The sequence below is a fragment of the Physcomitrium patens genome, chromosome 9, assembly GCF_059467195.1.
Source record: "Physcomitrium patens ecotype Gransden chromosome 9, ASM5946719v1, whole genome shotgun sequence".
In the NCBI taxonomy this organism is placed as follows: domain Eukaryota; kingdom Viridiplantae; phylum Streptophyta; class Bryopsida; order Funariales; family Funariaceae; genus Physcomitrium; species Physcomitrium patens.
Window position 1 is genome coordinate 13,213,077 of NC_143418.1, and position 13,057 is coordinate 13,226,133.

The 13,057-nt window shown below is 30.3% G+C and overlaps 1 protein-coding gene across 7 annotated transcripts; it reads right to left on the reverse strand.

Moving 5' to 3' along the window:
* Nucleotides 1-272: 272 nt before the first annotated feature.
* LOC112286341 (uncharacterized) lies at nt 273-3,446 on the reverse strand. Of its 7 annotated transcripts, none has more exons than XR_002970992.3 (4): nt 3,034-3,446; nt 1,792-2,365; nt 1,052-1,259; nt 273-784 (listed from the first exon to the last, which is right to left on the reverse strand). XR_002970992.3 is itself a non-coding variant. In XM_073536060.2 (3 exons), exon 3 carries the CDS (start codon nt 2,332-2,334, stop codon nt 1,843-1,845), a length of 492 nt encoding a protein of 163 aa, XP_073392161.1. In that variant the 5' UTR covers nt 2,335-2,365; nt 2,507-2,611; nt 3,034-3,446; the 3' UTR covers nt 1,553-1,842. The 7 variants fall into 7 exon arrangements, 5 of the variants coding, with proteins under 5 accessions (XP_073392161.1, XP_073392162.1, XP_024383896.1 ...); XR_016504813.1 differs by lacking the exon at nt 3,034-3,446 and adding an exon at nt 2,507-2,611; XM_073536060.2 differs by lacking the exons at nt 273-784; nt 1,052-1,259 and adding an exon at nt 2,507-2,611 and having other exon boundaries at nt 1,553-2,365.
* Nucleotides 3,447-13,057: the final 9,611 nt, after the last annotated feature.

A 13,057-nucleotide genomic window follows, 5' to 3' on the forward strand; every position in this document is an offset into this window, starting at 1 on the left:
AGTGTTCTTCACATATACTTTGTCTACGTGCTATGTTCTTGGGATCCACAACACATCGGTGAATTTTGATTCAACAATCTAGTTGCCCTAATTAAGCCCACTGTTGTTGCAGTGTCTTAGTTTTCTAATAAACTATGGTCAGGGGGTAACCGGACATCATCCAGAGTCTCCTTGAGGGAGAGCCTGGCAACATCTTGAACAAAGGTAAGTCAAGTAAATTCTTCTCATGAATTATCTTAAACTTCTGCGTCTACACACCAAGATCCGCACAATTTCTTGAATGCTTCAGATAGTTCGTGTTGATTTTATTTCATGCCATTGGAATGCAAAGAATAAGCACTTGCAACTGAAGTTTCTGTCTGTACGTGCTCATTGAAGTAGAAATGTATGTCTGCACCTGATCTCTGTTTATTGAGCCACTTTTCTGTAGTGGCTATGAAAGCACCGCATGAAATTCTGGGTCAACTTCACGGACTGATCAGTTGTACTTTCTTGTCTCGAACTAATGCCACACTGCAGCTTCTGGCCGGCTATGACTATACTTCATCATCTAAAATGATACCGTCTTCCTTCACTTCAAGCTTCATGTTGAGGAGTGACAGCCCACACACAGCTTTTGCAGCTTCATCGTCCAGAACGGGAAAAGAGGTCTAAGGGTTTCTTTCTCTCCTGTGTGAAAAGTGCTCGAAGGTTCACACAGCAACAGCTACAGTTATGGAGGGTTCTGTCAGGTACACCACTTTCAAAACATGCGCCTCCAGTGAGAAGTGTTCGGAGATCCTACCTGCATAACATGTGAAGCGTGCCTTGTCATGAGGATTGCAATATGTCATGATTCAGCTTCGTCTGTTAACACTCGCCATAGTGTGTGAGAGTAAGTTCACTTGTGACATAATTTTAGGTGAACGCCTTTCATCCCCAATCGTCATAATTTGACGTCTACATGTAATTAGTACGAGCTTCTCCAGATCAAATTCAGCAATGTGAGTAAAACGTTCCATTTACTCGATGCTAAAACCTCAGGGTATAAAATATAACACTAGTACCCTACCTTCCATTCTGTAATTATTTTCTGAGGTGTTTTTATTGCGACTGGAAACACTAGGAGTTGCCACCGAATCTCCTTGTTCAAAAAAATTTACTTGCAGGGGCGTGTACTTAAGGTGGTCCAGGAGTATCACGCCATATGTGCTGCTCCACACCCGTAGACGTAACGTGTAGAGCTTCGATTGCGATCCTTCATCTGCACTCACACGAACCTGGATACATGATTTAGTTTACAACCACTCCTTGTGGTTATACGTACATGTTCCACACGCAATCCCCAAGCTGGTTAGCCTCACGGCCCGCCAGCTTTTGTCTCAGACAAAGGTTCGCACGCGCGATTAAATTCTATTGAACCCGCTCAATAAGCTCTTCGAATCTACTGCAAACAATCAGTGCCAAGCAGATCTTTCTCGTAAAAGGCTGGAACAAACCATCGCCTCGATACGTTTTTTGGGGAACAGGATTCGTCACCTGAACTTTAGAAACCAAGATCCTTAACGAAGCCTTTGGAATGTCAAATCTCTTTATGTACGCAGTTTACGTATTCACAGACCACTATTGGACATTAATGCCGCACAAACGACGGCATCTACAGCTTCCGATTGATCTCGCAGTGGCAAGGATTTCATAGATGAACCGTGCTCTTTATGGACAAGACATGCTTGGAACATGTCCATCCCGCTAATTGACTAATCTCTTTCGCCACAATCGAAGCTGTGCACAGAACAATTGAATCGCAATCACCTCAAGATGGTGCTTCCCCAAAAATGCCAATACCCATGTCGTCACTAGTTCTCATGGTTCTCTTCGTTTTCCTCGCTCCAGACCGTCCAATTTGTCGCCCAAAAATACGTCGATGAACTCCTCCCTCGGCAAGGGCCGTGCCAAGTGCGTGGGACGGTCTTCCCCCGCCATGATCACGCACGACACAGGCTCAACTCCTGCAACAATCTCCTTGGAAACATTGCCTCCGGGATTGGAAGTGGCTTGCGTATCGCGAGCTCCATCTGCAGATCCGGATCCAGTTCCCAGTGTCTCCCTTGCAGTGCCCGGCCAAACGTACATGACGGGGTCGGATCCCGTTTGTTGTGCTCTACTGCGAGCGTTTCGAAGCCGCTCGGTAATCCTACGCCGCTTGTAGTAAATGCAACAGAAAAAGATCACAGTAACGCACCCTAATGCAACCATGGCCGAGATTGTGGAGACGAAGTATAATATCGACGTCGAGTGGTTGGGGGAGCAATTGTCTTTGGAGTTTGATCCATATCTGGCATGGCACCCACTCATCTTATCGACCGGTTCAGGTCACACGTCTAAACTGCACAAAAAGATAACGAGCTCTCGAATCATACTCTTGCACAATTCGATCTCAGGGTGAAATTGAGCAGTTCAAAAAAAAAGAAAAAAAAGAAAAAAAAACTAGACAATCCCACAACATATAACACTGTGAGGAGCTTACCTAGACAGCATTTACAGTCTCCCAGAAACATGGAAGCGATCCAAAATCTGATAACGTGACAATATAAAAAAAAAAAAAAACCGCTACACGTCCACAGAAGTGCTCCTACAGGAAGAAGAAAAAAATAAATAAATAATAAAAAATAAAAAATCTCCAACGATGTTCAAGTCTCAGCAAGAGTGGAGACAGGAACGAAGCTCGAAAAATAGGGACCCACAGTTGAAAGAACAACTCCTGGATTGGCGAAAAAGACGCCTCAATTTTGACCGGCTACAGACTCCACCATCCTTCGGCGATAAGCAATGGAGGAAAACTAACGAAGCGACCCATCAGTGGTCCACTCTTCGAGCTAACAGATAGGCCTGCCCCACACTTGCTCCAGTAACTCCACACCACATCAACAACCTCCTCCAAAACATATAGCAACCGAGAAACCATCCCAACTCCGAAGCCAGAAACCTCCAACACCGTTGCAATTCTATCAAAGCTACCAACAAACGAAGAATTCGAGCTTGAAGCATCCCCACCTGGAAACGAAACTGCACATCTCCGGCACCAGAACACCAAACCGCAACAACATCATCCCAGGAGGCCTTCCGCCTCATGACGACGCCACCGAATCCATCTGCTACGAGAGTGCCCTCCTCTTACTCCTTCTCCTGCCTCCGGACTGGTCTGCTGAGCAGCAGTGTGTGCACACAGCTCAAGCTAAAAGTTGAAAATCGGCGAGGTAGTGATGGAGGAGGAGGTGGATGAGAATGGGGCAAGTCCTGGAATGCGGTGCTGGACCATGGTGTCCGTGGGGGCAGATGGCAGGCAGGCAGGCAGGCAGGCAGGGCCACTCTTGTGATGAATCCATGGCCTGCGAGTCTGTGTGTGCATGGAATTTCGGAGAGCGCGAGGCCGAAGGGTCGGTGCTGTGCACAGCATTTAGAAACCTGGTACCCAAGTCCTTCCGTCCTTCTCTTCCATTCCTTACCCTGAAAGCCTCACTTTTCTCACCGACACGTGGTAAATTATTGAGAAAATCCTGGGGTAGGGAGGCTATGGCTGGCCACGTTGATGGGGTGCCAAGTCCAAGGATCCATTGTGGGTTAATAATTGGGTGCACTGGGTCAATTGCATCTTCTTTGTATTCTTCTGTGTTGGTTTTATCTTTCGGTTGCTGTGTGTCTTTATCATCTCTCACTTCCCATCTCCCTCCCCTTTGAAAAATGTTGTCTTCACTTGTCTGCAGAGTTAAACTGTTCTTTCTGTTCACTTGTCTGTTATTTGTTTACGTAAGCTCTCGTTATAGGGTGTCTTTTTTCACACCCCCCCCCTCTTTATGTTCTTTTTGTAATCAACAACATTTTAATGTCAAATTTTTCGTGTGTGGTTTCAAAAAATGTAAGATATAAATATATTAGATAGATAGATTTTGACATTTGTATTGGAGTTTGAGGGAGTTCAATTTTTGCTTTATATGAGGTAGCACACACAACAAATTTGACATTAAAAATATATCAATGGATTTAAGAGCATTGAAAATTGTCTCCAAATATTCAAATAATTTGGAAAGTTCAAAGATTTTCATGCTTCAAGAAAAGTGCTGATAAAAAGATACATTCTAATCGGATACATTTGTGATAAAATACATTCAATTATTAACATTTCTTCAACATGAGTTATTAGCATCTATTGCTTATGCTTTATTTATTGACATTGAAAATGTATTGCTTGCCATAGCAATACTAAAAATAGAAATAGCTTCCAAGATAGATTTATAAAAAATAAAAAATAAAAAACCATGTACAAATTACAATATAGAATTAGAGCTTTGTCTTTTTTTGATTAAGAGTAGATTATTCATTTTTTTTAATAAGACATAAGCATATTAAAAGTTGCAAATTATCTTCTTTTAAATTAATATTATTTTCCTTATTTTCAAGTTCTTTCTTTTACTTGTCTTGAGTGATATTAGACATTTCTTTTCTTCTAAGTGTTATTATACCAGAGTTTCTTTAAATAAAGAGTGCAATGGTACAAATGCAAAAATAATTGAGGAAGTTAATGCTTATAATGCATCAACTTAATTCACTACTACAAGGAAGAACAAGAATGATAGAAAGTAGAGATATAGAGATGATTAGAGTTGCTTCAGCATTTGTACCAAATCATATCTCTTCTTGTATGGTAGCACACAATTCAAGTGCTAGAAATGAAGAATTACCTTATTTGAGAAGTTTGATGGTACAAGATCAAAGTTTTAAAGATTCATCAATCAAGTACAACTAGCAATTTAACCTTAATCTTAAGGCTATCCAACTCCAAGATCAGAAGTCAGGTTTATTGAAACACTACTTTTTGATTTTACATTATTATGGTTTTTATCTTTTTTTGAATGACGTGATTCAATATTAGATAATTTGCAAGTTTTTTTGATAAAATTTGGATTTATATATGAAAAATATGATGTAATTTCTATTGCAACAAATAAGATCTATATTTTACAATAAAAAAAATAATTTTTTATATTATATGCTTTACAATTTAGACAACTTGTGATTGATATCAAGTAGGATGACACTGCATTCATTAGCCAATTTTTTTTATGGATTATAATATGAGATAAATAAATTGATACTCAATTTAGCTAATCTTCAAATATTGAATCAAGCAATTGATTTTGCTATAAAGTGTGATAATTGATTTTTTGAATTTTGGTTTGAGAATCACATAAGTAGGCCTTAATTATTATAATTCAATAGCAACACAAATATCTTCTCATCATATATCTTTGGAAGTAAAAAATATGTAAATTGATGTGATATGTTTCAAATTTCTTACTAAATAAGAAAAGACTCATTGTTATCAAGAAAGATTGTGTTTATATTGTGGAAACCAAAGTATATTATTCAATATTATTCAAAAAAATAATGTAATTATGAAATAAAAAGTATAACTATCAAAGAAGAAAGTGAATCAAAAAACAAATTTATCCACCTACAATAAGGATCGTGGGATTGAAACCTTGTACAACACCAAATGAAGGTCCTATTCTCTCCTTAGAACCCTCTCTTTATTTTAAAATAGATCTTAGTTTATGAACTAAACATCACAAAACCTCTGCCTTCCTAGATTCTTGAGCCTTAGCTTGTTTTTTATATGAAGAGTTTGTTAAAAGATATAATATGCTACAAAAGAAAGATCACCCTCTGATATTTATACTACACCTATTTTTAATAGTGGAAAGACTTCAAATGAAATTCTTAGCCAATATTAAGATTTCTAAGATGTATTTTGAGAAGAAGAATATAGATGTTCTTTTAGAATATTGCTCCAATGACTATTCAATTGGCCTTCCAGAAAGAAGTCAATTGTCATTTGGACCATTCTACAGTTTATTACAAAATGAGTTAGTTGAACTCAAAGAATATATTGAGGAGAATCTTGCCAAAAATTTCATACATTATTTCAAATCTCTAGCAAAAGCTCTAATTTTATTTGTAAAGAAAAAAGATGAATCATTGTAAATATGTGTTAATTATAAAGGACTTAACAAGATTACCATCAATAATAAGTACTTACTACCTTTGATATCTAGACTTCTTGATTACTTGAATTAAGGTAAGATCTATATAAATATAGACCTATAAAAAAACATATAATTTAATATACATCAAAGAAGGAGATGAATGAAAGACTATATTTTAAACTAGGTACAAACATTTTGAATATAAGGCCATGCCTTTTGGACTTACAAATACACTAATAAATTTTTAGAATCTAATAAATGATATTTTTTGAGAGATTTTAGACGATTTTTATTATTTGTTATCTAAACAACATCCTAATCTATTCTAAAAATATAGAAGAATATGAACTTCATATTCATCATATATTACAAAAACTAAGAGATGCGAGACTTTATGCTAAGATAGAAAAGCTTATATTTTATACTATTCAAGTTGATTTCTTAGCATACATCATTTCAAATGATGGACTTATAATAGATCCTAAAAATATTTAAATTATTATAGATTGGAAGATCTCAAAAATGATAAAAATTGTCCAATATTTTTTTGGGATTTGTTAACTACTATTAGATCTTCATGAAGGACTTCTTTCAAGTTGCAATTTCATTTACATATTTGACTTATAAAGATAAATTTCAATAGAATTAAGAAGTGAAAGCAATATTTGAAGTTTTAAAGAAAGTCTTTGTTTCTACATTAATTTTATATTGCATCCACTTTTTTAAGCCTTCTTTTATAGAAACAGATGCATCAAGCTTTATTTTGAGTAATGTAATATCACAAATAGGAATAAATGATAAACTTCACCCAATAGCTTTTTATTCCAAAAAACTTTCAATGGCCAAAATCAAGTACAAGATCCATAATAAAGAACTTACAATTATGGATTTGTTTTAAGAATGGTGCTATTATGTAAAAGACACTTTTAGTTTAGTCATTGTATACACAAATCATAAGAACTTTGATTTTTTTATGTGAGCATATGTTTTGAATCATTGCCATACTTATTAAGGCATGTCCTTCGCAAGATTAGAATTCAAGATCATCTATTGACTAAAAAAATAACGAGATTCATTAGATGTACTTTTTAGATAATCTTACCTTATATCAAAGAAAGAAGATGCTACTTTTTATTGCTAACAAAAAATTCTCTTGAAGTTAGAGCCTATTCATCTTGAAGCAATGAAATTAATAGTAACTGTTGATTCAACTTCCATTAAGCAAGTTCAATTAAGTATGCCTTTTGATCCTCTTATTTGTAATATTAAAAAAAATCCTTCCAAGTCTCATGATACTTCGAAGTTTGAATTCAATAATAATCTATTACATTTCAAGATGTACTCATATGTTCCAGAAGGTAAAGCTTGATTATGTGTTCTTTAAGCTTGTCACAACTTTTCAACAATATGACATTTTGAATATAATAACACTTTAGAATTAATATCTACGAATTTTTAGTGGTTCCAAATATAAAAGGCAATGAAAGATTTTGTACAATCTTATGATATTTGTTTAAGATCAAAAACTCCTTGTCATCAACCTTATGGACTTCTTCAGCCATTATCTATTTCAAAACAACCATAGTCTTTTCTTTCTATGGATTTTATCACAAATCTTCTATTCTTAGGTTCTAATGATTCTATATTTGTGATAGTAGATTATTTTATCAAGATGGTACATTTTATACCATGTATAATATCTATCATAGATGAAAAAATAGCTAATTTTTTCCTTGACAACATCTATTGTTATTATGGATTATCTAAGAATATTATATTGAATATGAGAATTCAATTTGTATCAAGATTTTGGAGAATGCTTTTCAAGATTCTAAAGATGGACATAAAACTACTTTTGGCTTTTCATCCTCAAATTATTGGACAAATAAAGCATATAAATTAAGTTTTGGAATAATATTTGAGGTATACCATCAACTACCAATAAGATGATTGCATAGTTCTTTTACCATTGGCAAAGTTTGTTTATAATAATATAATATATTTTTCTATGCAAAAAATATATTTTTTTTGTTAATTATGATTATCATTCATAATTTGATGCTTTTGACTTTTTTAAAGTTGATAATCTTGCAATGGAAGATTTAAAAAATTATTTATCTGAGCTATATACAACAATGAAGGCATAACTAAAAGAGGCTCAAGAACAACAAAAGAACAACTTGAATGTCCATTGCAAGCAATAACTCCATTTCATATTGGTGATAAAATATGATTACTTTGTCATAATATTAAAACTTTTTGCTCTTACGACAAGTTGGATTATCATAGACTTGAACCATTTTCTATTTGTAAACAAGTCAATTCAGTCACTTATCAATTATATCTATTAGAGTCTATGAAAATCCATCTTATATTTCACATGTCTCTTTTGGAGCCATACAAGATAGTAAATATCTCAAGAAGAAGACAAATATCACTGCCTCCTATAAAAGTGGATAATAATCAAGAATTTGAGGTAGAACAAGTCTTAGACTTGAGACCGCCAGAATTAAGTTGAAATATCTTATTTATTAGCGTGAATATGATATTAGCAAACATATATGAGAGCTAACAAAAAAATCTTACAATACAACAGAGAAGGTCAAAGCTTTTCATCAACAACATCCATCAAAATCAAGATGAAGGATAGCAAATCTTTACTATAAAAAAATACAATTTAGAAAAGATTGCATTCTATCTTTTATCTTTGTTTGTAATTTTTATATAATTACGAGATTAAACAAATGAAAAACCAACAACCAGTAGATTCATTTTAAGAGCCATCATTTATTGACTTGTCAGATGAGATATTATAATTATTACAGCCTTCAAGACAACATAATAGAAATAAAGACCTTCAAGAGTAATATATTCTTTCTTAAATAGATAGTGAGATACAATACATTTAGTATTATGATTTTAGAAGAGAGTCTTCATGTTTGATGATTTTATTAAAAGTAAAAACAATTCTTCATGGTATTTTAAATATTTTATTTGAAAGAAGTTATAAAAGTCTCAATAATGATCAAATAATAGGGTGATCTTTCGGCCTTAAAATAAAATATTATTGATGGCTGAGAGGACCTATCAACTACTTTTAAAGAAAACAAAAATCAAAATATGTGGCAAATAGAATTCGTTGTATTTTAGACACTATATTCTTGATATGTAAAGAACTTGTTCCTAGAAGGAGGAATAATGCCATGGATATATATTTATTATAATTATTATATAAATAAAATAAATAGATAAAAATAAATAAAAATAGGTTAATTTTATAATATCCATTAGGAAAGCTTTCTAAAAATTTTATAGACACTGTTTTGATTTTATATGTATTTTTATTTAATTGATAAGTTAGAAACTTGGTCAAAATTTTAACCACATACCACATATGTTGATAGCTTGCAAAATAAGCTAACTATATAGTGCCTATATAAAAAACTTGTCTTACAAGTCAAGATACATGTTGTGCAAAGTCAACACATTTTAGAAGTCTTATAGAATGTCACCATATAGCTTTTAAATAGATAATATATATAGAGGGAAGAGTGAAACCTTCTTCATTCTTGTCAACTCTTTTTTTTTGCTTCTAGTCCAATTTTAAAAAATCTCTAGTTTTCTTGTCTTTTGGCAATATAAATTCTAGTTCTTTTTAATATTCATATTTTTTTATTTCTATTTTTTTATACTTTTTTGAGACAGTCTCACTTATTCATTTGTTTTCATTGAGGTCTTGTCCTTTATAAATATTCATAAAATTAATTTTTTTATTATCAAAAAATAAAGTAAAAGACTAAAATATTATTGTAATCAACTTCTTATATAAATCATGAATAATTAAAGTCAAAAACTTGTATTTATATAGATTGGTGCATTTTTACTACAAAAAATCAATAAAAATTTAAAAAATAAATAAAAACATAAAAAATAAGCACAATATATCTCTTAATACTTATAAAACCTATTATTATTCATAATCATATATATAATTTTTTTAAAAAATTATTTGAATAATATCATATAATCATATAATAATATCATATAAAATAATTATTTTTATTTAAATTAATTATATTCAAAGATTATCAATATTTTCAAAAATACCAAATTCTAAATTTTTATAGATATCAAAATTAATATTATTAATTAGAAAAATAAAAGAAGTTAAGTAGAAATAAAAGTAAATATTTTTTCTAATATCTTATAGAGAAGTTTTTTAGAAGCTTTTTAGACTTAGATCTAACTTTATAAGTGTTTATATGTGATTATTAGGTTAAAAATATAACCAATAAGCTAATTATGTGTTATACATATTAATAGCTGCATATTACTATTAGATTTTTACTAATAATCTTTCTCAATTTATAGCTTAACTTACCTATTTAACTTGTAAAGAAAAACTTGAGTGGAACAAAGAAGTTGAAGTAGTATTTGAAGCTTTAAAGGCAACTTTTACAATATTTCTAATCTTATATTTTATTGAATTTTTTAAAGGATTTTTCATGGAAAAAAATTCATTTGACTTTGCATTAGATGTGACATAATGACATATGAAAGTAGATGATGAACTCAATTATATAGATTTTTATTCAAAAAAAATTAGCACCTAAAATAAATTAAAAGTTCTATGATAAAGAACTTCTTACAATTATGGATTTATTTTAAGAATGATGCTATTATTTAAAAGACTCTTTTAATCTATTAATTACTCATACTTATCACAAGAATTTTAAATATTTTATTCCAACATAAAATTTGAATTATGACAAAGCCTATTTTAGCATGTTGTTGTTAATATTTGTATTTAATATCACTTTTTAGCTAGAAAAATAATAAAAAAATTCAGATATTATTTCTAAATTTTTTTATCTTATACCAAAGAAATTATTTTTTTAATAAGTAATAAATAATCATTATAAATTTAAAGTAATTTCATCTTCAAATAATAAAATAGACATTAATTATTGATTCAATATTTTTTAATCAAATTTAATTAAATGTATCCTTAGATCTTCTTACACTTGATATCTAAGATAATTCTTTTTAATCTTATGATACTTCTTAGTTTGAAATCAAAAATAATTTTTCTATTTTAAAAGATGCTCGTATATTTCATAAAGCAAAGTATATTTACATGTTCTTCATGTTTGTTACAATTTTTTTAACTATATGATATTTTAGATACTATAAGACATTGGAATTAATCTCACAAGATTATTGGTGGTCCTAAATGTGGAAAGCAATCAAAGTCTTTATATAATCATGTGTTATTTGTTCAAAATCAACAACTAAAAAGCTAAAAATCTATAAAAATAAATGATACCAAATCTATAAAAATAAAATCTATAAAAATAAATGATTTTAGCTTTGTAATTTTTAATTTTTATAGATTTTATTACAATTTTATCTAATTTTTAGCTTTCATGATTCTATATTTGTAATAGTAGATTATTTTTCTTAGATGATATAATTTTTATCATATAAAAAATTATGATAAGTAAAGAAACATCTAAAATCTTTTTTAATAATATTTATTGTGTTTATGGATTATCAAAAAATATTTTATCAAATATAAGAACTAAATTTGTATTTAAGTTTTAAAAAACTCTTTTGAAGATATTGAAAATAGAAATAAAACTATCTTTAGCCTTCTATCTTCAAATTGATAAACAAATAAAGATATATAAATAAAATATTGAAATAGTATTTAAAATATATTATCAACTACCATTAAGATGATTAGATAATTTTTATTATTGGCAAATTTTTTCTATAATAATATGGTATATTTTTCTTTCAACAATTACCTTTCTATGTTAATTATGATAATCATCCATAGCTTAATACTTTTGATTTTTAAAAAATTGATAATCTTTGAGCACAAGATTTGATAAATTGTTTATTGGAGCTACTTGTGATAATAAAAGAACAATTAAGGTAAATTCGAGAATAATAAAAGATCAATATAGATGTCTATTACAAGGAATATTATCAATTCTATAATAGCAATAAAATATGATTACTTTTTTATAATATTAAGACTATTCATGTTTGTGACAAATTGGATTATTGTAGATTTAAACCATTTCTAATTTTTTATCAAATTAATCTAAATGCATATGAATTACACCTATCAAAGTCTATAAAGTTTTGTCTTATATTCCATGTGTCTCTTCTTAAACTATATACGACAAAAGATATATTGAAAAGAAGACAAATGCCACTTCATCTTATAGAGGTAAAGAACAATGAAGAGTTTGAGTTAGAAGAGGTCTTAAACTCAAGACAATTCCAAAATAGGTTGAAATAACTTATACACTAGAGAGAATATAATAATAATAAATGCATGTGATAATCATCTAAGATTCTTGCAAATGCAATAGAAAAGGTTAATGGTTTTTATCAATAATATCCATTAAAATTACAATAAAGAGACAAGAAATTATTTGCTATAAAGCAAAACAAGTTCAATAAAGATTGCATTCTATCTTTTATCTTTCTTTTATCTTTCTTTATATTTGTGGTATTAAAGAGGTAGAAAATCATCAAATACCAAATTAAACTTAAGAGCTATCTTTTAATAAATTATTAAATAAAGCATTGAGATTACCACAACAACATAATAAAAATAAAGGCCTTCAAGAATAACATGTTTTCTTTAAAATAGATCAACAAATACACCATGTTAGGTTTTACAATCTTGTAAGAGACTAATGATTTTCAGTGATATTTTTAGAAGTAAGAATGACTCTTGTTAGTATTTTAAATATTTTATTTGAAAGAAGTAACAAAAGCCTTAACAATGATCAATTAATAAGGTGGTCTTTTTTCTCTAATATGAAATACTATCAATGGTTAAGAGGACTTATTAACTATTGATGTAGAAAACAAAGATTAAAACATATAATTAATACAATTTGTTACATCTTGGACTATCTTTAACATTTAATCACTACTCCTTATCAAACTTATTCCTAAAAAGGCAGGAAGGAGGAGAAGGGGGCAGTAATTTCATGGACATCGACACTTGC

Excerpts from the sequence above, each read along its gene's own strand:
- LOC112286341 (XM_073536061.2), bottom strand. The coding sequence starts at position 2,334 with ATGAGTGGGTGCCATGCCAGATATGGATCAAACTCCAAAGACAATTGC.